The sequence below is a fragment of the Botrytis porri genome (assembly GCF_014898465.1).
Source record: "Botrytis porri strain MUCL 3234 chromosome Unknown BPOR_009, whole genome shotgun sequence".
Classification (NCBI taxonomy): Eukaryota; Fungi; Ascomycota; class Leotiomycetes; order Helotiales; family Sclerotiniaceae; genus Botrytis; species Botrytis porri.
Window position 1 is genome coordinate 221,464 of NW_024066083.1, and position 25,354 is coordinate 246,817.

General features: G+C 41.4%; 6 protein-coding genes across 6 annotated transcripts; 1 reads left to right on the plus strand and 5 right to left on the minus strand.

Annotated features, from left to right (window-relative positions):
* The first annotated feature begins 865 nt into the window (after positions 1 to 865).
* EAF01_006909 (uncharacterized protein) lies at positions 866 to 3,632 on the plus strand. The gene is made up of 3 exons (XM_038915163.1): positions 866 to 1,659; positions 1,718 to 2,023; positions 2,073 to 3,632. The coding sequence occupies exons 1-3, from the start codon at positions 1,221 to 1,223 to the stop codon at positions 2,939 to 2,941; spliced, it is 1,614 nt and encodes a 537-aa protein (XP_038768801.1). The 5' UTR covers positions 866 to 1,220; the 3' UTR covers positions 2,942 to 3,632.
* Positions 3,633 to 7,304: 3,672 nt separating this feature from the next.
* EAF01_006910 (uncharacterized protein) lies at positions 7,305 to 10,040 on the minus strand (the record flags this gene model as incomplete). Its single annotated transcript, XM_038915164.1, has 6 exons — positions 7,305 to 8,324; positions 8,387 to 8,604; positions 8,659 to 9,185; positions 9,235 to 9,601; positions 9,658 to 9,724; positions 9,852 to 10,040. The coding sequence occupies 6 exons, from the start codon at positions 10,038 to 10,040 to the stop codon at positions 7,305 to 7,307; spliced, it is 2,388 nt and encodes a 795-aa protein (XP_038768802.1).
* Positions 10,041 to 12,134: 2,094 nt separating this feature from the next.
* On the minus strand, positions 12,135 to 12,854 carry EAF01_006911 (uncharacterized protein; the record flags this gene model as incomplete). The annotated part of the gene is made up of 1 exon (XM_038915165.1): positions 12,135 to 12,854. The coding sequence occupies one exon, from the start codon at positions 12,852 to 12,854 to the stop codon at positions 12,135 to 12,137; it is 720 nt and encodes a 239-aa protein (XP_038768803.1).
* A 3,333-nt stretch (positions 12,855 to 16,187) lies between these two features.
* Positions 16,188 to 21,042, minus strand: EAF01_006912 (uncharacterized protein). The gene is made up of 7 exons (XM_038915166.1): positions 20,748 to 21,042; positions 19,692 to 20,694; positions 19,000 to 19,200; positions 18,853 to 18,937; positions 18,694 to 18,799; positions 18,425 to 18,589; positions 16,188 to 18,370 (listed from the first exon to the last, which is right to left on the minus strand). Exons 2-7 carry the CDS (start codon positions 19,941 to 19,943, stop codon positions 16,513 to 16,515), a joined length of 2,667 nt encoding a protein of 888 aa, XP_038768804.1. The 5' UTR covers positions 19,944 to 20,694; positions 20,748 to 21,042; the 3' UTR covers positions 16,188 to 16,512.
* A 1,834-nt stretch (positions 21,043 to 22,876) lies between these two features.
* Positions 22,877 to 23,443, minus strand: EAF01_006913 (uncharacterized protein; the record flags this gene model as incomplete). The annotated part of the gene is made up of 1 exon (XM_038915167.1): positions 22,877 to 23,443. One exon carries the CDS (start codon positions 23,441 to 23,443, stop codon positions 22,877 to 22,879), a length of 567 nt encoding a protein of 188 aa, XP_038768805.1.
* A 761-nt stretch (positions 23,444 to 24,204) lies between these two features.
* EAF01_006914 (uncharacterized protein) lies at positions 24,205 to 25,096 on the minus strand (the record flags this gene model as incomplete). The annotated part of the gene is made up of 2 exons (XM_038915168.1): positions 24,205 to 24,878; positions 24,931 to 25,096. The coding sequence occupies 2 exons, from the start codon at positions 25,094 to 25,096 to the stop codon at positions 24,205 to 24,207; spliced, it is 840 nt and encodes a 279-aa protein (XP_038768806.1).
* Positions 25,097 to 25,354: the final 258 nt, after the last annotated feature.

The following is a 25,354-nucleotide window of genomic DNA, read 5'->3' on the forward strand; positions in this document are numbered from 1 at the left end:
ATACCTAGGTAACAATGTAGAAACCCTTCCTTCTTCCTTCACATATGATATGCATTCACATACAATAGGCCGGTAGGTATACAAGGAGGTATCGACTTTAATGACATGTTCCATAATCAATTGAAACGATAGTTGATTGATATCAAATTAACTGAAACCACTCTCATTCACCCTCTCTCTCTCTCCCTAACTACCGGAGACTCCATTCAGATCAAATGAGAGGCTAGTCAAACATCCATCGGAATCATAAGGCTCATAATACACAATACGAGTAATGAATAACGTAGAACCTCCGACTTTCAAACTCTGGAACTTTGCACTTTGCACTTGTAACTTGGGACTCAGACGTGTGAGTAGGTATTATCATCAGACTTCAAAGAAAAGACCAATCCTAAACTTAAACTTAAACAAACTCTCTTCCTTTATCTCTATTCTTATCCCTTTCCACAAAATAATTGTTTATTGCATGATGATAGATTGATAGATAGATTGATTGCATCCTTTCTTCCCCTCCCTTCGTTGCTTGCTTAATACATTAAATGATCAAGTTGCGAATGCATAAGACGAATTAATCAGAACTACCTAGGTAAGCATAAGAGTAAGCAAAAGTTGACTGAAAACAAGATATATTTAGCCTATCGCCACTAAAAACCATTTATCAGCAAATCAATACCTTGTACCTACCACCAGCGACAATCTACAAGTTACTACTCTCTCTCTCTCTCTCTCTCTCGTATCTACTCTCCAACTACCTACCAGCACCAGCCTACCTAGGTATTCTTTACCGAAAGCGACCGACGTCCGTTCATCGAAACCATCCTTGATCCAACCATCCCATCCCATCACATCACATCACATCCCAATCCAATCCTATCCTATCCTATCCTATCCTATCCTATCCTATCCTACCCTATCCCAATCCCAGACCATACTCACAGCCTTCCTACAAACCACGTTCACTTCTTACTTCTCCACCACAATACATACGAACCACCACCACCAACAACCACAACCCTTTTTTGATTTTTTTGCTTTCGCCCTCGATAAAATTATCCCTTTTAACGCTTCGAAAGATTCGATTTGATTTGATTTTATTCCGGCGGGCCGAGAAAACATCGGGACTGGTTTCAATCTTCGACAGTACGTGGGTTCATTGGAGAAAGGGAAGCAAACAAGGCAGGAAACATTTGGAAGGGTTGCGATAAGGTTACCGTATAATCATGGAGGACTTCCTGCGGGGTATGCAGCAATCAACTCTCACCACCTCGGTTTTATCCACAACGCCAACGTCGATACCGATTATAGCTGGCGCTCAGGAAGCTCTTCGAGAGACACTACAACAAACGACTAGCCTTCAAAATGCGGCAGCGACTGTTGCGACCAGTACGTCTAGCGACAATGTTCAGCTCCAGTCCTCCAATGATTCGACGATAAATGGGGTGGTGATAGGATTATTAAGTTCCTTTGGTTCGGCCATCTTAATAGCTTTTATCTTCCTAATTGTTTATTTCTTCAAATATACAAGTAGTGGAAGGATTTTACTGGATCGGATCGGAAGGCCGGGAGAATACGACGATGAACAGGCTTTCGCAAAGGAAGAGGCAGAAGCCTTGGAAGAAATGGATGATTTACAAAGAACTGAATATTTGAGAGCCAAAGGTATGTCTAATCATCATCTACTTGCCGTTTGTTGATACTAATGATATTATCCGTATAGCATTCGTACAATCAAACCCACCCGATTCATTACCAACCGACATTTCCCTCTCACAATACTTGGCAATTCAGGAGAAAGGTGTCTCCGCTTGGGAATTTGAACCAGAGTTGGAGATTGCCAATTGTTTTGTAGAGGCTAGGACGGAAATCGAATTCTTCGATAGCGAGTGTTGCACTCTGACGAATTTACCGGTACCAAAACAGAACGAGGTTTACTATTGGGAGTCGAAGATTTACGATAAGCCAGAAAATACACTTATTAGCATCGGAGTGGCTACAAAGCCTTATCCTCTGTTTAGATTACCAGGTATGTCGTCTGGATATGAATTGTGAGGACGATTACTGACTTGAAGCAGGGTGGCATAAGTATTCCGTAGCTTATACATCTACTGGACATCGAAGATATAATCAACCTTTTAGCGGACCGGTATACGGACCACAATACGTTCAAGGAGATGTTATCGGAGTTGGATATCGACCTCGAACTGGCACCATATTCTTCACTCGAAATGGAAAGAAACTCGAAGATGTAGCACATGGTTTGAAATCGCAGAATCTTTTCCCAGCTGTTGGGGCAAATGGTCCTTGCACAGTACATGTCAATTTTGGACAATCTGGGTTCGTTTTTATTGAAGCAAATGTTAAGAAATGGGGTTTAGCACCTATGACTGGTAGTCTTGCTCCTCCACCTCCATATGGTAGCGAACAAGGAAGCATTCTTTTAGAGGCAGGACGAGAAGGTGCACAAAGTAGTAATGGCCATTACCAACCCGACCCAAGACATGGACGAACTCGAAGTGGAAATTTTAGGCATGGTCCACCTACAAGTCCTGGACCAATACGATCACCCACAGATATTTCTTTAGCTCAACTTACACACTTTCCTTCACACGAAGAACCCGGTGAGGCTTCGAATAGTCCTACACCAGCACCTACAGGAAGTTCTACACAACAAAATGGATTGGGAGTACACGATAATGCACAACCTCCTCCAGAATATACAAGTCCTTTACCATCAGTAGCAGGAAGTCCCCGAGGAAGTACAGATAGTGAAAGGACGCCAATGCTACGAAGAAAAACTACACCTCCACCAATACCAAGTTATAATGATGCAGTAGCACAAAGAAATCAAAGTCAAAGCCATCGAGATAGAAGTGGAAATCAAAGGGAAAGAAGTGATAGTCATCGAGCCCGAAATGGTGATGGAAACACTTCTCAATCATGACCACCTAGTGTAGAGTGAATTTTCAGAATAAAAGCATATGAAACGAGTAGTTTGAGAGAAAATGAGAAAGAGGAAGTTTGAATAAAGGCTTTTGGCATGATATTGATCATGGGATGGATCACCGTAGTGATGGTTTCTTTTGGGAGGTGGGAACTTTTTAGATCCTGGAGTTTACATATGAATAGCGTGGTGTGGTGTAGTTTCCTATGTTGTTGAATTGAATTGAAGGATGGCTCGGTGCAGTTTTGGTATATTCTTATCCTGTCTTGGGTTGGTAAGACAAGGAAGGATTTGGAGATAGGTTGGGATGGGTAGGATGGGAGAATTGTTTGGCTGGCGTATTGGGTGTTTTTGGGTTATTGGTGGATGCATGGACTCTTGAACATAAGTTGGGAAATTGGAGAAAGAAAATTTTGAAGAGACATTGAACTTGGTGGAAGGATAGTTGTGGCAAGAGCGTTTCTTGGAAGTGAGAAGGGCGTGGATGGAGGTATGAGGTGAGATGCGATGAGATGCGATGAGATACATAGGAAGAGATTGGATTGGTGATATGGATACTGATTGTTAGGCGACTGAATGAGTGGAAAGGGGTAAAATGACTTGTGCATAGGATGGTCGTCGACGCAATACAAATATATGAAGTTCCTTTGTTAGTATTAAAATTCAATAAAAACAAATTAAATTAAATCGGATACTTCTAGTTCCAAGCAGTCGTACTAAGCTCTTGGGAAAATTTACATGTTTTTCAAGTGAAAACTTGTGAGATAGGAGATGGTTCTTGTTTGTAGGTAGGTCCTTCGTCATGGGGATAAGGAGATAGATAACTGGCTATCCTATGCTATCCCATCCTGTTCTTTCCTGTGCTATGGATCGTGTATCAACAAAATCAAATCGGATCAAATAGTTCCAATTCCAATTGCAGTCCTATTTACTCTTGATTAGCAATAGTAAGTGTTAGTTTGAGAAGGATATGGAAGACGTAGCACCCATGTATCCGTAGGTTCTAAATGTCTATATTGTATTCTGTCTAAAGAGAGAGCTAGCTACCTATGTATAGGAAGTTGTAGGTCTTACACAGGGGCTACGGAAAGAGCTAGTTTCTTTTGCTTTTGTTCAGGGCTGGAAATGTAGTAGTTGGGTGAATTGAAGCTATTCACTACGATCGGGATGATCAATGTTCCCGAGGTCAGTGTAACAAGCTTCTAGAAAATGATTTGGAGATTTTTCAAGTGGAAACTTGTGAGATAGGAGATTGTTTTTATTCTTGTTTGTAGATGGGTAGGTGGGATTTTGGTATTGGGTGAGGGGGAGAGGGGAGAGGGGAGAGGGGAGAGGGGAGAGAGGAGAGAGGAGAGAGGAGAGAGGTATATGAGTGTTCTGTTCTGTTTTATTTTGGTTTGTGCTGTGCTGTGCTGTGCTGTGCTGTGACTAGTATGACGTGATGTGAGTAGTGTGAAGCTGGAGTGGATAATTCGTTTATTTTGAATAGTAGGTAGGGAGGTACATACCTAGTAGGTACCTAGTCACTTTACAGGAAATTGAGGTTTTAGATCTGTAGTCTGTTGTGTATTATTCAATTTAGATAAGGGGGGAGGGAGGGTAGTAATCTTAGCGAATTCAAATCAAGTCAAGTTTAGTCCAAGTTAAGTCACATCGAGCTTTCGTTATCTAGTTATTTATTTATTTAGTTATCTAGTCAGTGAATTACATTCAGCATTCAACCCATTCTTGGGCAAATAGGGTGGACTAGATTGGGGGAACTGGATTGGGGGAACTGGATTGGGATTGGGATTCTGGTTTTGGGCAAGGTTGGTTTTGATATTTGGATATAAATATGGACCTGGATTTGGATTTGGGATGATTATGGGTTTGAAATGATTGTGTGTTGAGGAGAGGGGAGAGGGAGTGGGATGGGATCGGAAGATGGGATAGAATAGAACAGGATGGAATGGGAGTATTGCGGGCTGTTTGAGGCATATGGTGTGGATATTGCTATTAAAATTATGATTTTGACATATTTCATTACTAGAATAAAAGGAAATACCTGACTACCCTATCCTATCCTGTCCTATGAATAGTATAAAGTATGTGAGTTATTCACTTTGGATCAGTAGATCAATAAATCCTAGACTTAGCTTAGCTTAGTTTAAATCTAGCTTAGCTAGAATTAGTTAATGAATTATATGCAGTTTGATTATAGAATAGAGATTAATGTACAGAATGGGGTGGGAATCAGTGCGATATATGATGGAATGGAATGGGCTCCTATCATTGATATTTAGGACGATTGTGGTTTTGAGGAGATTGGATGGGATGGGAAGGGAAGGCAGTTTTTGGATCTGTTTATAGTGTACAGTGTGGATGGCTATTGTTATTGTAATTTTGGATTATTGTATGTATTTATGTAACGTAACGTATGGGGAACTCGGACATATGGGGAACTCGGACACTTTTTCAATTATTCTACACGCGATCTTGTTCTACGAGCCACACAATCCTCCAATTCCAATTCCGAATCACTTGAACTATTCTCTAGCTCTTCTTCTTCAATCTCTTCTTCTGATTCTTCAATTAGGCGTTTGCGTGGCCGTCCTCGTGGCTTTTTCTCCTTCGGTTTTTCCTCCGCCTCACGTACCATTTTCAATACTTCCTTAGTACTAAAGACAAATTGACCTTGTAATTTGACTCTTTTGCCTTTAGTTCTTTTCTTTCGAGTCTCAATTACCTCCTGAGCATCAGAGAGCTGTTTCCGAAGTAGGGCTATCTCAGCATTTTGAGATTCTACAAGCCTAGTCATTCTCTTGGCATATCGACGAGTTGGCGATGCAGGAGAACCACTGCTTGCTAGAGCTGTATTAAAGATCTGATTTGCTTGCCTTAGTTCTGTTCCATCTGGAGGAGAACTCCTGAGTATAGACAAGTCTAGGTCTTGATTGGGGGTTCTCATTTGTGGAGTAGAAGGTTGCTGGGAGGAGTTAAATGGTAATGAATCGAGTACTTTTCGTGGGGCAAAAGGTACTAAACCAGCTCCTCTCCAGCCAGCTTTAATATTAGAAGAATTCAATGCTTTTTTTCTAATATTTTGAAAGAGTTCTACCCATTCAGCTCTTTGGATTCGCTTTACACCAGCTCGAGAATATCGATCGACCTCTAAAGCATGATATCGTTTCATTGGCCCATACACCGCAATATCAAGTGGCTGAAGCAAGTGAGAGCAATGAGGAGGTAATATAAGTAAATCAATATCATTATCTATACAGAAAGCAATAAAGCTACCTGTAATATGGCTTGAATGGCCATCCATGATCAAAAGTCGAGGTCGGTCACCTGACACTTTCTTGGATTCTGGTTCGAAAACCCTTTTTAACCATTCTAATCCATGGCTATTTGAGGTCCATCCATTTGTACTAGTAGAGAACTGCCAGCTTTGAGGTGTGTCCTTTGGAATCCATGCAGAATTCGTATTCTGAGCCTTGAAAATGACCATAGGTGATAGAGCATTTCCAGCTGCATTGACACATTCAAATGCAGTTATCCATTCTTGCTTGCCAGCTGTAACTTTCCAATTCGATTTCTGAGTAGAATCGACTATAATGCGCGTACTTTGAGTACTTCCAACTCCAAATCCGGTTTCATCCATATTATACATATCATCTAATTCATACTTTCGCTCAATGAGACGCGTGCGAAACGCGTCAAACCAAGCCTGAATATTCTCCGGAGTTGCTTCTTTAGCCCGATTAGACTCTAATTGACGTGAATAGCATGTTTTAAGTTCTGGATGTCGTTTTTGGAATCTATAGATCCATTCGTGGCCTATAGGTGGAATTTCTGTCGAGGTAGGATTTCGAGATGACGCGACCCGAACGCGTCGAAGACGAATTTCGTCGGCCATTTCCTTCACCAACATAGGTGTAGCAGGGAATCCAGTGATGGTAAGTTGTGAAATCCATTGTACAAGAGTATTTTCTTCTGCGTTTGAAAGAATTTGAGCCATTTCGTGGGTTTGGGAACGTGTTTTCTTCCCAGCCAGCCTATCAGCTAGGGTAGACTTAGGGACTTCAAAATGCTCTGCAGCCTTTCTAATTGATTTAAATTCTTTCAATTGAAGTGAAATTATAGCCTTTTGAAGCTTCTCTTCAATTTGAGCAGATGTAGAAGGTGATTGGGTATGCATAATAAAAGTTATTGCGGTTTCAAGTTGGTGATGGGCTAAAAGTGTCCGAGTTCCCCATATGTCCGAGTTCCCCATACGTTACGTTATATGATTCGTATTAAGATATTGTTAAATGGTTTACCGAAGAGTGCAAGAACAAAGACAGGGTATCCCATCCCATACTCCCATACTCCACAATCTCCCCCCCTAAATAACCTTCACAAACCCCACCTCTACCAACCCCTCTACCGGCAAATCCAAATCCGCCATCTTCCCCCTACTATTCTCTCTGATCCACAAGAAAACCCACAACACCGATCTGCGTAACCAATTCTGCACTCCGCTGCCCGCTCGAATCTTCATCTGTTCTTTGCCGAGGACGTAGACGATTTGGTTTGCGGCTGCGGTGGTGATACTGTCGAGTTCTTTTTGGATGGTGGGGGTGTGGAGTATACTTGTCGCGGGGGAGGTTTGGTTTGGAGATTGGGATGGAGATTGAGAATGAGGGGTTAATGGAGCGGGAGAAATTAAACTCCTCTGCAATCCCGAAAATGTCCCCGGATCCCGAGTGATGAAGAGTGTGAGTTGGCATATGAGGGTTTCGCCAATAGACGGCGTGATAATATCATCAGTGTAGCCATGTCGAATAGTGATTCGATAACAGCCCGGGATGGAGGTACGTTGCACGACGTAGCGTTCCTCATCTGGGACGTGCGGGATAGAAAGCGGACGCATGTGTAGAAAAATAATGATTTCGGGGGTTGCGCAGAATTTGCGAACAAATTGGGTGAAGACGATGGGGAGCTGATCGCCGATTTTATCAAAGAAGATGCCGACGCTGGGGACCGTGGTGATGGGATGCGAACCATATGCTGCGGTGAGCCAAGAAGTAGGAGTGGCGGAGTGGGGATCGGTAGTCATGAAAGCGGAAGGGGCAATACGATCTTGGGCTTCTGAGGTCCATTGCTGTTCTTTGCCGTAGCGCCAGAGTACGAAGATGCAGGAGAGGATGAAGGCGAGGAGGAGGGTGAACCAGGCGCCGGTGGGGACTTTGATCAGGGCTGAGGAGAGGTAGACACCGTCGAGGGCGGCGAAGACGAGGAAAAAGATGAGAACGATGAGGACGTTTATGCGCCAGATTATTATGGCGACGAGGGAAACCATGCAGGTTGTTATGAAGGTTACGAAGATGACGCAGACACCGTAGGCATTTCCGAGACGGGTTGTCTGGTGTTGCGTTAGTACTATGTTTTGAGTACTGAAGAGTTGGTATGGAAAGGAGAACTCACGTTACTGTATGCTACTGTCACCACGACTGTACCAATCATAAGGAGCCAATTTGCAAGTGGCATATATACTTGTCCATGGAATAGCTTCGAAGTATGAATGGTTTTGATATGTGGAAAATAAGATAATCTCATAACCTGTGATAGCAATTGGAAACTAGCCGTAATCATAGCCTGTGAAGCAACAATCGCGGCTAAAATTGCAATGACAAGAGAGAAATCTGGATCATGTTAGTCGAGCTTCCATACAGGTAGAAGATGCCTATAAAACTTACAGAATGTCCCAGGAGGAACCGTTTTGAAGAAAGGATTCGTATAAGCAGTTTTCGTCACATCTTGAGAAATATATGCAGCTTGTCCGATATATGCCAATAGCAAACACGGATAAGTAAACCCCAGCCAAGAAATTTGAACGGCTCTTTTACTAAAAGCTCCCAAATCTGCGAAGAGTGCTTCGACTCCGGTGAATGCGAGTAGGAGTCCGCCTAGGGATTTCCATCCTTCCTCTTTGTTTCGCATGAAGTATTGTCCGGCGAAATAAGGAGAAAATGCTTTGAGAACGCTGTGGTCGTATTGAGCTAAATTGTAGATACCAGTGCACATGTTGAACAGTAACCAAATCATGACGATCGGAGCAAATGTAGTTGCGATTTTTGTAGTTCCGAAAGGTTGGATAGCGAATAATAGAATGAGGATAGCGCAAGTTGTGCCGACGATTGTACTGGTGCTAATGTCTGGTTGTGCAACTTCAATTCCTTGAATTGCTCCCAGTACAGATTGGGCGGGTGTTAAGATTCCATCCCTAGTAGTTGTTAGAGGAGTATTTTCTTGTAGATTCACATCAGACTTACGACATGACCATACTAACACCCAACACACCCAAGAATTTCAAAACCACTCTAGCGACTGCGGACCCCTCAATAAAAGTTCGTACGTTTTTGTTCGAACGTTTCAAATCATTGGTCTCATGACGTTCCATCTTGACCATTCCTGAAATATTCGGATCTAGTCGAACGATATGTGCGTAACGGGCTAATAAACTGTATAGAGCGAATGTTCCTCCCTCTCCATCATCATCCGCGGATAATACGATGAAAACATATTTGACCGAAACCATAAGTGTAAGGGTCCAGATTATTATGGAGAGTGCGCCCACGAGATCTTCGTATGAAGGGTGACTTGTGAAAGTGGAGGAGTAGACATATAAGGGACTTGTACCTGTGATGAGGATGGTAAGTTATTGTGGTTTCTTGGCTGGGGAACTGAAAGCATACCTATATCTCCGTAAATGACTCCAGTACTTTGATATGCCAACCACATAAGCATCCATCCGGTATATGTCTAGAAGAGATTAGAATGAGCAGCTAGTAAGAAGACTGGCCTGCTGGAGAGAGACGCGAGATACCCAAAAGCGCAAGTATAGAATTGAAGAACATCGGAATTGCTTGAATGTTAACTAATCACACACCTGTTTGTTCTTCTTGTTCAAATCTTCATTGGCAATCTGTAATGCCTTCTCCTCAAAGTCATAACTAGATGCCATCTGAGATACTTTCGACTCTGCCAAAACATCACCAAATGCCAATCCATTTGATGGGTTTGATCTAACAGGCTTTATTTCATCTTTGAACTGAATGCGCGGAGATGGATCTGCCATCTTGGTACTGACACTCGAGAATTGTGTTTGTCCTCTGCTCGGGCTATTGATATAATCCGAACAAGTGCTGAAGATGCTGCACTCGGAGAGGGAAACAGGTGTACAGAGAAAGGTAAGATGATACAAGATTAAACATAGAAGAAAGTTTCCTATGATGACTATGGGAATTTGAATTCACTTATACTATACCTAGACATACTGATAACGATTCGATTTTATTTTTTCTTCAGTCTCATCCCACCTCGAAAATTGGAGGCAAAGCTATCCATTGGCCAATTGTCCTTCCTTCAGGGGTACACATGTTAGATTCCAAGGGTTCTCAAGGGTAGACATCTCTACAATTGACATCCCCACAGCTGACATTTGAACTATCAATGACGCCTGAACTCCATTCACTGTGATACCGTTGACAATTTGAAATTTATCACTGGATTTGTATTTTTCTTATCTCAAAGGATTTTAAGCCATAAACTTTTGGAATGAGGTACGAATTATGAAATTTCTTATCCTCGCCTCCGGATTCGAGCAGGCTAAAATCCCTCATGTATTACAAAAATGCCTCATTTCCAGCTCCACGCCTCTTGCGGCAGAAACCAACATTGCGAGGGTGAATTCCGAGGCTCATGCACAAGCGAGAATCAATCTGGGTGATGCTGCAACTTGGTGATCTTTTGTGGCGGAGTGGGATGTGTGATAATGTGATGTTGTGATATCTACCTAGGTAATGTGTTTGGATAATGAATATTCAGCTCTGATGTGTGTTGGAGGTACACTACGTTCCACTTGGATTATCTATTATGCCAATAGATTGTTCAGGATTTGATTTTTTCGAGAGTAGACATCAGAGCTACCTATTCATCTTTTGTGATGTAAAATAATCAAGTCACAACCAATTGTTAATAATAAGTGTCGAGACGATTGTTTTGCTGTCGAGGTTAATAATAAATAAGGTTAACTTATTTGAGAATGGGTGGTTCACCGCTTTTAAATTCTGCCACGTCTTCATTTCTTGGAAAATCCAACCTAAAAACAATGTTGGAAACTGTCAATCCACCAACCTCAAATCAAATCATTTACATCTTTCTGTGATCATTACCTGCGTTTCTGCGACTCAAATATGTTCCCTTCTGTCCTCAAACCAACTGGTCGTTGCAACTTCATGTAAATCCACAGCGAAAAGTGTTGTATCGGAAATACAAAAATGGCCACACCCTCGCTGGCTGTACGCTTAATAAGTACTGTTGAAAAGGATGGATAAAGAAGTTGGGAAGTCTAGATACACTTCTCATATCAGGCACGACCCATACTGTACATGGCCTTAGATACTCGGGCTATGCCATTCTCCCACGCTTCCAAACCTCAAAGATTCACTCACCGTGAAGTATATTTCTCTTCCATAGAGATGATGAACTATCCTTGATCCTGCATACTTCTACATGGATATGCTCTCCTTCTGCAACATCGTATACACTCTGCTACGAATGTCCAACACCAATTTAATGCACAGTATCTTGATCGTCTTGTCTTAGATCTTGATGGCATTCGGTTAAACATAAATTACCTTCTTTACAATTACCTAGTGCGTGACGATGCTGACTAAGCCCAACCTCCTCCCGACCTCATCTCGTTTCTCGATGCGAATAACCACATATTCTACAAAGGACGATGACGACTTAACAGCGTGGAAAGGTTTACCAAAAACGTGTATCATCCTACATATCCCTCTGGCTGTCAAAATAACCACAGCAGAATTGCAGGGAATTCAAATACATCAGCATAGTGCAATATTGCATAAAGTCCTTCGTGCTTACCCTGGATATACACAAGTCAACTTTCTGGAGGGCTCTTTCCATTCTATAATATGATACGGGCAAGTAAGGCCTTATCAATATATAATGTTGTTATTTTGTATAATGCGTCGATTTTCTCACGTTCACACAAAGAAAAACATGCATATCAGCCATGTTAATGTAAAGTTACATTTTTTGCGCTGAAATAGGACATTGACAGGAGCTGCTAATGCTCTGTTGGCCCCATATATTACATGCTCTGATAACCGCTTGTTACTCAATCTGAGAAATTGTAGCACTCAATTTAAACCAAGTCACTGATTTCGCTGCTGTCCTCCGGGTTGGTTCTTCGGCCAATGTTTTTAGATGCTTGATCGTAACCATTACCCCAGATTTTAGGAAGATCTCCTTGAGGGTACTGACTCATCTCAGCAAGCAAATCTTTGATCCTTATCATTTCATGCTCCATCTTAACTCGATGCATGCGTAACTTTTTGCATTCCCTCACATAAGCCGCCGCTGCCTTTTCCTCCTCGTCCTCCATCTCCCCCAACTTTTTCTTCAAAATAGTTTTGTCCTTGGCAGGAACAGGAACACAAAGTCTTCTCCGGATTCGATTTTTCTCCGTGATCAAATTTAATCGTAGTCTCCTGTACTCGTTGGAGACCTTTATCTCATCTTTTTCCAATCCATCCTTTGTAAATTGTACCCAATTCTTGTAAAAACGCTGTCTCTCTTCACTATTGGCTACCATTCCAAATACCCCCAATTGTTTCAACAAACATTCCCTGTGGAAGAGTGTCATTCCAAGATTCTTGCCAAGACTGATGTTATCCCTTTTAGGTTTTTCAATTGGAGTAGGCATTTCGAATTCGGGATATGAACATCTTATCTTAAAGGCATGTTTTGACACATCAGGATACTTGGCCAGGTTTCTCTTGAGTCTTCTGATACGTATCATCTCTTCTCGTGTGCGAATTATGATGCGGAGGGGAGGAACGTGGGGGGCGGTTGTAGTCGCCATTGGGGTCGACGGCGTGGACGTTGTTGGAGATGTTTGGAAATTGATAACAAGGGGGATAATGTATACAGTGGAATATGTGTGTATGTCGTTGTTATTGATGTTGAATGAAGTATGTGATGATATATTCAAGGTACATGTTATCAAGGTAGTTGTGATATTGATTGTATGTTCGAAATTTTGTCTGAGGATGGTTCAAAAGAAATGGATTCAAGGGAGGGAAACTGTTTTACTTTTGTACAATATTTCCATCTGGACCAGATAGATTATTTTTTTCGGACAAGACTAGCTTGGTGTCAGGCTTAAACTTAAAATTCAACTACTTCGATCAAATTTGTATATTGTAGTGTCAAAGTTTGAATCAGCGGGGTAAATTAGACTCAGACTGGAATGATTTCGAGCTTGAAATTAGTCTTGACATTGATCTTTACTCAATTTCGATTTATTTCGTCATGTTCTAGTACGAACCGTTATTGGCAAAAAGATTACTATTATCAATAGAACAAATCTCCATCTTCTTGTTTGCAACAATGGGGTAATTTCAAGCAGACTGTCGCTATCAAGAAATCGGGAAGCTCTACACAAAGATCGAAGATGATAGTACTGAAGTTCAGGGGCTGGAATCTTGAAGAGCCTCGCTTAACCTATTCGAGTCCTAGTGGTTGGTAAGCGCGACGCGGCGCTGTTAGTAGTTGTTGAAGTACCAAAGACATGTGACATGTGATGTCCAGTTCAAATAAGAATATTCTCGCCTTTACGTATCGAGATCAGAATCGTCAATGCTACAGCCTAGTCAATGATGAGTAGATCTGAAATATCTCAAGCATGTAGGAATCACAAGCGCTTTCGGCTTCTACATGGTCTCAAATTCTGCCATGGTGTTTGAAATTTCAGTGCACCTATTTTGAACAATCCTGAAGACTCGAAAAGACACCAAAATTGCATTGTACATAATTTTAGTAGAACGTAATCCAACAGAGTGGAGCCAAGTCATGCTTTCTGAAGTGAAATACATGTGCAATTGTTTTGTCTAGGATATAATCACAGTTCTTCATTGCTGAACTACGGTATCTACCCCTAATTCGCATCATACTAGACTGAGTCCCCAGGCTCACTAATATATCCCTGAAAGGATCTCCGATAATCGTGATTTAAGAAGTACTAGGTGTCCAAAGCTCTCAACAGCCAGTCAGATCTCATAAAAAAACAAATTCAGCCAAGCTGTTAATTTAAGGATGAGCTAGTTCAAAGCTACTGTGAATTGTAATCATACGAGCTTCTCAAACAAATATTCTCCAATGGGGAAGTTTAGCTTGAGAATATTATCATGTTCAGCAGATCTGATGGATATCCATTCTCCATCATGATCTCTCCTACGTAATGTATGTAGATTATGAAGTGTAGAATATATCACTCACACTGGTAGCTTTCGATCCTCAATCAAACACAGTAAAATAAACAGAGCATTTCAAGTTTCCCAAAATTTGTTCATCGTAATCTGGTCGAATTCGACCCGAAAGATACAAACTACTGGTACTTCCTTCTTCTGAACCCCGAAGAACAGTTCATCAGTCACTCATGCCAGGTAACTGCAGCTCCCGTCCACATTTTAGGAGTTTCTGTATTTCTAGTCCACTTCATTTTGGAGGTGCAGGTGCAGGTGCAGGTGCAATCACACAACATATGCACGTTTCTCTCTTCTCAGTCCTCTTTCCTTTCACGCTCGCCACTCTTTCCTAAGTGTCTAGAACCCGAAATTCCGATATAACTTCCTCATCTCAAATATAAACACTACAGTAATAAAGCACTCTATCAACCAGGTTTTACATGCAAGAAGCGCATACGGCATCAGAAAAATATCCACCCATCCGTCTATTGATCCACGCATCACTCCTTCCCATTTCCATCCCCATCGTCACCATCCATACCGAACCACAAAATCCCGAATCCAAAACCACACTCCAACTCCAAGACTCAAGAATCTATTCAAACCCCGTAAATCCTAGCCTTATCCTCCCTCCCTAGAAATTCCCCCGCAAAAATGATTCACACAACTAGTCACATGCACACTCAAGCAACAAAACAAAATTAATTAGTCAATCCCTTACCACACACCACACACCACTTTAAACCCTGCACCCAAAAAACTCCAGTCTAAAACACAAGGCCATCTAAATATTATTCTATATCCCATACCCCAGACGAAGACCGATACCAATCTATACAACCTCAAATTCAAAACGCCAAGCACTAACTAGGTATTTAAAGCTCTTTAGTTATGATCTAGCGTCCTGATCATAAACTAGTACATGAACTTTATTTTCAGGTTTCAATCTTAATCCATAATGCGGGGTTGGAACCACCTCGAAAACACATATATTTATATTTTTTGATCTTCCGATCAGATCATATCATGAATTCTTCTTTACTTTCCTGGGGGTTAGTAGATCGGATATGTATATGCGGAAGATCGGATAGGGGAAATTCGAGACAAGTAGACTTGGAATATAAGGAATGATGAGATTGAGAGTTGGGGTTGGGATTTGTAGATACCTAGATATTTATCAGTGCTTAATTATTGTACATTATAAGTTCTATCCATCTAGCTTCAGATGTCCGACTCTCGACTCTCAGGGATTTCTGATACTTAATATCTACTATACGCTTACAAGTTACCTAATTGTGATACTCTTTCCTTTCCATGTACTTCCCAGTGCCCACCTCGTCACCTCTATACCCAAACATTGATATCTCATCCCTCAATCTCATTCCCCAACCTCAAGAACCCTCTCCTCCCCTAGAATCTTCCAGCTCCAGCTCCTTCCTTTTTCCCCCTTCTATTTTCCCCTCCCTCATAGTCCTTCCTTCACTTACCACTTCACTTTCCCTTCTCTCTCATAGTCCTTTCCTTCCTTACCCCTCTCTTTCGTAGTCCCTCTCTCTCCCTTTCCTCTTCCTTCCAACTCCCAAACACATACTCCTTTCCTTCCAAATCCCTACCCCTACCCCAAACCCAATACCATTCCTAGTCTCTGAACATGTAAAAATTTGCTATGTGCAACTTACCGCCAGCACACCCCATCTAGACTTATTTCCCCTCTTCTCCAGTCTTCAGCTGAGTTTCCTTTAGCTTCTTTCCCCTTCTCATCATAAATCAAATTGAGGTAGAGGAAATAAAATAAAGATTGTTGAATTCGCTATCGAAAATAGCCCGACATCAGAAGGCGATGGTGTATGGTACCACTTTGCCGTTGGTTCAAATTCCGTGCCAGGAAATTAATTATTTTGACAATCACACTCACACAACTCACATTCAAAAGAAGTAATTTAAATCCGAGGTCAAAGTATCTCAAATTCAATATGTAACTACCTATCTAAAAACCATGCAATTCCAGTGTGTTCACCCCATATATGCACAGCATATACCCCATATGTATCTCAATCTCCCCATTCCTCCGCAAAAACAAGACCAAGACAAAAACAAAAACAAAAGCCCGCGTTCTAAACCCTAGGTAATAATGTACACCATCTAATAAGGCAGTGTACAAGAAGAACATTAAAAGAAGATGACAAAAGGAGAAGTATGAAAGATCCGCAGGGTATCAAAATCATGTATCGTAATCTCATTAAGCCGTACCCTATCCATCTAAGATGAATCATCCTAGCACTTAACACCTGTATCAGATCCCTTGAACATTGCAATGGTAGCAGCAAAGGTGTTACGGTTATCTTTGAACGCTGCGCCACTCTGTCCATCAACTGTAACCATGTTTTCAACACCGACGGTTGATAATCCAGTGATGTGAATATTACCTGAACCCTCGATTGAAAGCATGTTGCTTTGACAGTTAGAAGTCTTCAAACAATCTTGACTGTAGTTATCAAAGAATGAATAGAGACCAGCACCAGTGATGAAAACATCCTCAGAGTTAACGATGCGAACACCCCATGCTTTATCAGCAAGCGATCCACCAGTGAAAGAAGGATCACCATAAACCGAGTTGGTGGTAAAAGGTGTTGTGGAATCGGGATTGGATTGGTAGTAAGGAGTTTCAGTTTGAATGGCTCCCATAAAGATATTGGAGGCGTTGGCCAATTGGTAGTTGTAAAGAACGTTATGTTCACTGGCGGTACCATACATCCAGGTAGGTCCTTCTTCAGAAGCAATCAAGATTCCTCTGCCGCTGTAAACGTCAATTTGGGTATGATCGGTAAGATCAAGTTCATGATCAGCAACCCAAAACCAGTTGTTCTCAAGGTAGATTGAAGCCTTTTCAGTAACGTGGAGAAGCATAAAGGCTCCAATGCAGTCTGGGTTGCTGCTGTGAGTTGCGTTTGGGTTCTTGGCGCAAGTATTGGATTGAAGTTGAGTACCGGCACTACCGCCAATTCTTGCATGGACATCCCACATTCCTGCTGAGCCTTGGGTAGTCTCCTTGACATTCCATTCGATGAGGATAGCGCCCGCAGCTGGACCCATAGTTTGGAAAACAAGATCGGAGATCTCAACAGAGCCGGTGTCACCAACTTGTCCAACTTGGAAGACAGCCTTTGGATTGGCTTGATCATTGAATCCCTTTGCCATGATCATAGGCCAGATCTCACCAGTAATCTTGATGTTCTTTGGAACTTTGATGGTGTCAGTGACAATATAAGCACCATGATCGAAGTAAACAATTTGATCAGCAGTAGCCTTGTCGAAGATTGCTTGAATGGCAGCAGTATCATCGGTAGTTCCATCACCCTTAGCTCCATTAGACTTGACACTCAAAAATGAAGAGGCTGGTAAAGTCTCATATTGTGGCTTGGTGCGTCCAAATAACTTGCCAGTAGAGTCCAAGAGGACTGCAGGCTTGGTGACAGCATCTTGAGTACCTTGGCTAGCTGCACCAGCATTAACTCCAGTGTAGACCTTTCCTTGAGCCCATGATGCAATTTTGGTGTTTCCGGCAAGAACTGTCGACTTGGAAGTGGCATCATAAACGGCAACAGGAACATTGGAAGAGAAGTCGACGTTATCAATAACGAGAGTGCCGTTAGTTCCGGTTTCATTGACATCGTAAACAGTAGAAATACCGATTGGAGTATTTACGATGGTACTGTCCATCAATGTGGCCGATCCTGCTGCGCGCGCACTAGCACCGCCTGCTGACATATCGAGACCCACACCACAATTGTTGATATTGATGTCCTTGAAGGTCCAGAGCCAGGCCCAATTTAGGTAAATGGCCGTTTGGCAGTTGTTGAAGGTTAAGTTTCGTGAAGTAAACTGTTGACTGCCTAAGAAAGCACCATACTTGCCACCGTTGAATGTCAGGTCGGCCATGAAACCACCACTGCCATTATCCATGAAGATTCCTTGTTGGTTGTTACCTTCTCCACCATCAGTTCTCATGTTGAAAACAATGTTTTGTAATGATGTAGCTTGAGCAACTTGCCAATGAATACCACTACCAGTTGAGGCAGGCATGGCAGTCAAGTCGATGACAAAGTTTCTGATTTGACGGTAGAAGTTGTTCCTGGGGGTTTATTAGTGACCACGCTGACAGAAGAAATGCATTATGAAAACTCACTGATTGGTGAACCAGTTAAATTCAGGATCATATGGGTCTGCGTCGAGTAAAGCCATGCCAGCAAAGTTGGCAAGACCCTTGATCGTTGGGAGAGTAACAGCATCACCAACAAGTTGAGTAAAATATTGTTGTTTAATAGGAGCCGAGATAGCATATGTTCCAGGTCTATAAGTGAAGTTAGTAATGTACGAGAGAAGGCTCAGGCATCAAAAGGAAAGAAAAGTCCAAATGAACAGGGTAATGTTAAAACACAAGGTATATCGACTTACGGGAAGTAAACAAGAGCAGGGGTGACGGTAGTAGAGTCACAGCCTTTACCACAACGATTACCAGAGGAAATGGCAGAGTTGATGGCAGCGGTGTCATCAGTTACACCTTGATGTGAGTGTTAGTATGAATCATTTGAGAAGAGAAAATGATTGACTTACCATCACCAATAGCACCAAAGTCCTTAACATTTCGGAAGATTTTATATGAAGCATCACCAAATGGTGCAATACCTTGTCGTTGAATCTGCCAAGGTCAGAGATGATTTCCAAACAGTGAGAGAGATGAAGAAGGATGAATAAACTTACTGAAGCGAGCCAATAACTGCTGGAGGCAGCTGTTGTTGAAGCCACTGCATCAGTCGGCACAGGAGTAGGAGCACCAGAAACGATGAAGAAGAAGCGTAGAGCCAATAAAATGGAGATGATTGAGAAGGAAGCCATCTTGAAGTAGTACCAGCTGCTGCAGGATGTAGACGTCGATGTTGTATCTGTAAAAGAATGTAGTTTCTGCCAGAGGTAAAAAGTTCAATCAGTATTTATGTTGGTATTGTGTGGTGTTTGTAAGGCGGTCGTCAAAGATGAAGGATAAAATCCTGTCTCTCGTTTGTTTCTTGTCACTTTTATGGGAAAGAACGATGGTTCGACTTGATACCAGCATTCACTCGTAAAAGCAGCTTTGTTGTAATAATAAAAATCCAATCCAGATCTCATATAGAAGATAAGATTGAAAGACAATGTTGATAATGAGGGTGATATGATTAGGATTGGTGGCTGATTTTATATTATTGTGGTTGTGGCCGGGGAAAGGAACAATAGGATTAAGCGGGATGAATTGTGATTGCCATGAGGGGGTGAATCGAACTTCTGAAGCTATTCAAATCATACGACTCGACCTCATGACAAACAGATAATCAAACAACCAAATGATCAAACAATCAAAACCTTCAAACAACAACAGGAATGGAAATTAGCATTCGATGCCAAGGACATGAACTCACAAGTTTGGAATTATGTCGTCGAGACAAAAAAGAAGGTTTGAAGAAATGAATGTGTGGCCTGTCAAAAGGTGTAAAATGATGATAATTAACATGTTGGCGGCGGCCCGTGATCTTTATATCTTTTAGATCAACCTTCTTCATTTCAACCGGTCTACCATCCCATATCTCAAACAAACCATCTTGAGCACAAAGAGTGGCTTCCTTGGTATGCTCTCCATACTGTCTAAGCGGACGGTTCGAAGAATGGCTCATGACTGGGGAGGAAAGCTTCCGAATCCAAATAAGGGTATCTCCGTGCTTCACTCTCCCGGGAACTTAATATGGTTATTAAGTGGCAAGTGCCTCAAAATACTCTATATCGCCGCTTGTATTGGAAAGGTACAGCCGCAACCCGTCACTTGGGACAATTTGATTCGATGTCGTTGAGATAATTTAGGTTGTTCTACCCTGGTGTGTTTGCTAGTGCAACAGGGGTTCATTAATGCTCCCGTGATGAGTCGACGACAGAGAGTGTGTACACGGTTTCCAGATCAGGATGCTTGGGTAGTCCCTAGACTGTCTCATCTACTAATAGTGCCGAGAATGTGGAGGGTCAAAGATTGAGTGAGAATAGAGAAGAGTTGAAACTTGGTGTTTCTTCACGATACGCGGTTGTTGAGTCTTGATTGGTAAGATCTTGCATCGGACATTTGTTGTGGCGGCTCTTAATTTCCCAAGCTACTTTTTTACCCTACTCGAGCCTACCAAAGAGAATCTTCGAAACGAGATCAAGCTTTCAAATGCGGAACTTTTTCAAAATTTATGGGGAAGAAGAACGGACGGTTCTCATCGCATAAACGCGTCGTCGATCCTTCCCCTTCTTTGAAATATAAAAATATCAATACTCCAAGCCAGATCCATTTTCTACCTTCCGAAGTCGTACAAACACGATCCAAAATGGACATGTAATATAATTTCACCCCATCGACTGCAGTTTCAACATAGTTGCCGTGTATTGTTATGCCTACCCTGATTAATCAATCCGTGAATTGTTTCCTACGCCGAAAGGCTACCTACAGCTAAGAGGAACGAGAAACCCCATAATCATTATCTGCCCCATGCCATAGAGCATTATTTTGCAGCCCAATATATGCGCACCATTTCTTGGGTCGTTTCAATCAAAATTTTTGCTTGCGGCTTTGTTGGTTAATAATTGTCGGATGTTTCATAGGGTCTTGAAAGAGGCGCGTCTATGAAACGTGGGATGTAGCAGGATCGTTGTTTGGATGAACCGGGTTCGCACTTTTGCTCTGTTTGTGTGTTCCATGTAGTTTCGTCGCCCCTATCAATCTTCTTGGAGTTTATTCCAATATAGATGTCGCTTCACCAACATGATGACTGATTCGTTACAAGTAGAGAGTAAACTTACTTGAGGGGCGGGAATATTGTTTGATATCACGTGACTACTCGGTTCCAAAATTGGGTGGCAGCGCTCAAGTCCGGTGCTCAGGTACATTTAACCCCAAAAGAGATTTTTTGTTTTAGACGTTCTCATGACCTTTGGGGTGTCACTTTTCACCAGCCTCACCAACCTCACTCTATTTGGACTACTGGTATTCAATCGTAATAGTCTTGAACGATCAAAATCACAGGTTTGATATCATCTGTGATTAATAGGCATATTTTAGTACTCAACCTTAATAAGATGTGTGACAGGCATTTCTCTATGACGCAATATCATATGATTGTGCAGCTTGAGGACATTCTGGAAATCTAATTTCAACTTGAATAATATCAATCCATTCACTACGTTGCAATTTTGCTACAAATCTTATAATAACAACTACACAGAATATTTCTGTTGAAATAATAGCTTGGAAGTCATCAGTACCTACCTACTCAAAGAGAGTGATATGTTATAGTAAAATGAGATAGATGTACGACTATGAAGTGAATTATATATGTAAATGGGTTTTATCAAAAATCAAAATATGAACGCCTTCCAAATCAAAAGTCGGCGGCAAGAGGACAACTTCACTCAATATAGGAAATAGTATACTATAGTAAAACGATAGCGCATATGAAGCTTTTAATGTAGTAGATAGTACGTATATTAAAGAAATATAAACTCATTATTATATATATTACTTAAATGAGTATGTATAAAGATATATAGTAAAACTAAAATATAAAAACCTAAAAATAAAAAGATAATATTAAAAATTAAAACTAATTTTAATATAGCTTAGATAATGAAAAAATACCTTCAAAACGTTTAATTTCATAAAAATGATATAATAATATTGATATTTATATTTAAAGATATTAAAAAGAGTAAAATATTCGATAATATTAATGATTTATTATTAATTAATAATAATTCAATTGAATATAGAATTTAATATTATTGAAATCTAAGAATAACCTCAAATTCATATATTTCAGCTTATTCTATATAAATTAGAGATTCATATCTGTTACGGGAGCTGCCTCTAGGGTCATGTGGAAATGTCTAGAGATCTCTCGAGGTGGTTTAGATTAGACTTTAAGTAGGAATTCAATAAGGTTGTAACTGGTTGCAATTCTCGTAACTATAGTAATGAAACTAATAATTGTTCTTAAGTATGAAGCTCTGTATTATAATAAGATTCGTTCCCTTTATATAGACCTTCCTGCTCTATAGAACCCATGGTTCTGTTCTACTTGGATCCCTTGGATCCTAAGCTCCAAAAGCTCCTGGCTCCTTGGATCCTAGGCTCCAAAGGCTCCAACGTCTTATCACATGACACTTATCACGTGACCCAATGTTACCCGTCGTAACAATATCCTCGTATCTTATTAATAGTATTCAATATTATTCTAATATTGAATATCTTTAGTAATATTAAATTTCATATCATGTACATACGTATTTCGAAAAAAATCGATGCACACCACTAAACTAACCCGTATACGAATTACGGGAAATACTATTGCCTACACTGACTTCACTCACAAAGTCCACTTCCACAACAGGTCGCTTTATCCCCGGTCTAAATCAGAACGATTAATTCTTTGGTGCTAGCTCGAACCCGATCGAGAAGATTCATCGACCTCTCATCAACGAAAGCTATACCTGCTCTCATAAATATTGAATTCCCCCTTCCGTCTTCTCCAAGATATCTTAGGGCCAAGAAACTTGGATTCTCGGCATAATGTCTGAATGTTCAGGTTCCAACAAACATGAGGAAGAGCGAGACGTTCTTCTTGACTTCAATTGCAGATTCAGTGGGCTTGTTTGGATCATAATGATAGGGATCTAGATGCACAACGATCTCATCATTCCCAAGTGTCCATTCCTTCTCCTTAAATTCAGTAATCCGGTAAAACGATATTGAATCCGGTGGTTCCCTTTTGACCTGTATCGGAATAAGAACTGCTTTAACCTCAAGTTTACCTCCAAAAACGCTACCGAAAGCGTTGCTGCTGGAAAGTTGCATGTCCACAGAAATGATTTCAATGTCAGCCTTGAATTTCTTATCTTTATAATCGTATGTTATACCGCTACTGCGTGTAGAAGCCCAGCTCCAAGAAGGCACACACTTCTCACTTTCAGTATCCTCTCTGTTGGCATTTCCTGAAGACCAGAGGAGTGCCTCTGGAAGTTGACTTCTCCATAACCCGGCGCAATAATCATCTTGAGTCATCTTATGCAAGAGTTTTGCTATCCCAGATATGGCGGGTAGCTTGTCAGTCTGATACGTGAGAGAACGGCGACTATAAGTCTCGACCATAGTGTACCAATTAGAATATATGTTCTTGTAAACTTCCCTGATCGATGAGGACCGAAGCTTGACATCTAAATATATGTCAAGGAAATTTGAGAATCCTGTCCGACACTCGCATGTGCTACACTCCATGCAATCCCATAGCATCTCATCCTTTGCGAAAGACAGAGTACGTCTCGCAAGTACTTGCTCTTGCAACACCTACCTACGTCTCCTGAGCTCACTATCACGCAGTCCATGTGATTCGAGCCGCCCGTTTGCATCATGAGCACGAGTTTGGTCTTGGATTCTACGTGCATAGAGAAAGTGCTGGCGGTCATCTGCATCAAGATATGGCAATTGTAGGCTCTTGGTCCGATTTTCAAGAAAGAAACCCCGTTAGAGTCTTTTGCTTCCGTGGCGGCCAACACCAAGAATGCCGACATATATATATCGCTCATACGAGAACTCTCAATCTGCCAATCTTTTAACGAGCCTTGGATTATGCACAAAGAGTCGATCTATAGATAAGGTATCCCCAGCCCTCTGGTAATCATAATAGCGTCGAACAAAGTCTTTGGCAAGGATTCCATGGGATTCGTTTCTGGTAAACTGGCAATTTAGACAGAGTAAGCTTGATGTCTTCAAGGATTGTTGAATCTCCCCAACAATAACTGAGGGCAGCATAACGTCCGGTGACGTTCTTTGCTTCGACCAATCTGACTGATATATTTGAGGTCCCCCGACATCGATGACGCGCGTTGGAATTTTTGAGCCGCCATTATAATCTAGATTTCATTTTCGATGCTCTTCACAGTTTTTAATCCAGCTTTTCGCTTTTTGTAAGGATTCAGCCATGGAGTTCGAAATTTCATGTGCAGCGGTGATGAATGGTAATGAAAGGCCACCCATAGTCCGAAACAAGTGACGAGCGGCTGCAATTCATGTAAGCCAGCGTAAGGAGAATTAACACTTATTCTTGACCTCAACGTACATAATATAATCTCAAACGGATGCCTGTATAACTCAATAACAAATGGTTGTGCGAACTCGCTCTGTCTTATTGAATACCTCTTGATACCACCAATATCTTTCACCTGTAAGCATACACTGAAGGGCGAACCTTGGAAATGGCCTTTGCCCAATGCAGCTATAGCTTGAACTACAAGTATACAAAGACAACAACCCTCACGAGCAGTGTCAAGAACGGATTCTATCCACCGTGTCTGAGTAACCTTAAGTCTTTGAGGTTCGTTATATATCGAGCCTTCTATCCAGTATTCTTTACCTCGGTATTTTTTATTAAGGATGTTGCTACGTGTGTCGTAATCACTATTTTCCTGGAATATATTTATGTCATCGCATACATAGCAGGCCACATTGGTTCTGTAATGAGGTTGAGGGATGCTATTGACCGTCTCGACAAAGATATTAAATTTTTCGATTTGGTTGGACTCACTATCTTGGATTAATGAGCACCTTGGGTCTTTGGCACCTTCATGATGAATACTCACTATGTACAGAATGTCCACACATGAACTTATACCTTTCAGATCGAAAGATATCGGAATTGATGGGGCTGCCGGAAGAAAAATCTGGGTCTACTTTCTGATCAAGTTGAGATGCGGTACTGAGGGGAGAGGGGATTTCGCCCAACGACCCAGATTCACGTAGCTGCATTTGGTAATTTTAAACGTGGAAGAAAGACTTGCAGACGTTGCGTGGAAGATCGCTTTGCCTATCCTATTTGCGGGCGTTGAGGAATGAATATGCTGTATAAAACGACGCAGTGTATAGCTTGTAAGGCTTTGTAGTTGTCACTGTTGTGACCAAGAGATAATGGCAATATCCGGATATTGTTGATATGAACTTGAAATATTCAGAAACTCTACGGCTTATGATGATGGTAACGACGATGATGGTAGAGTATTTCATCGG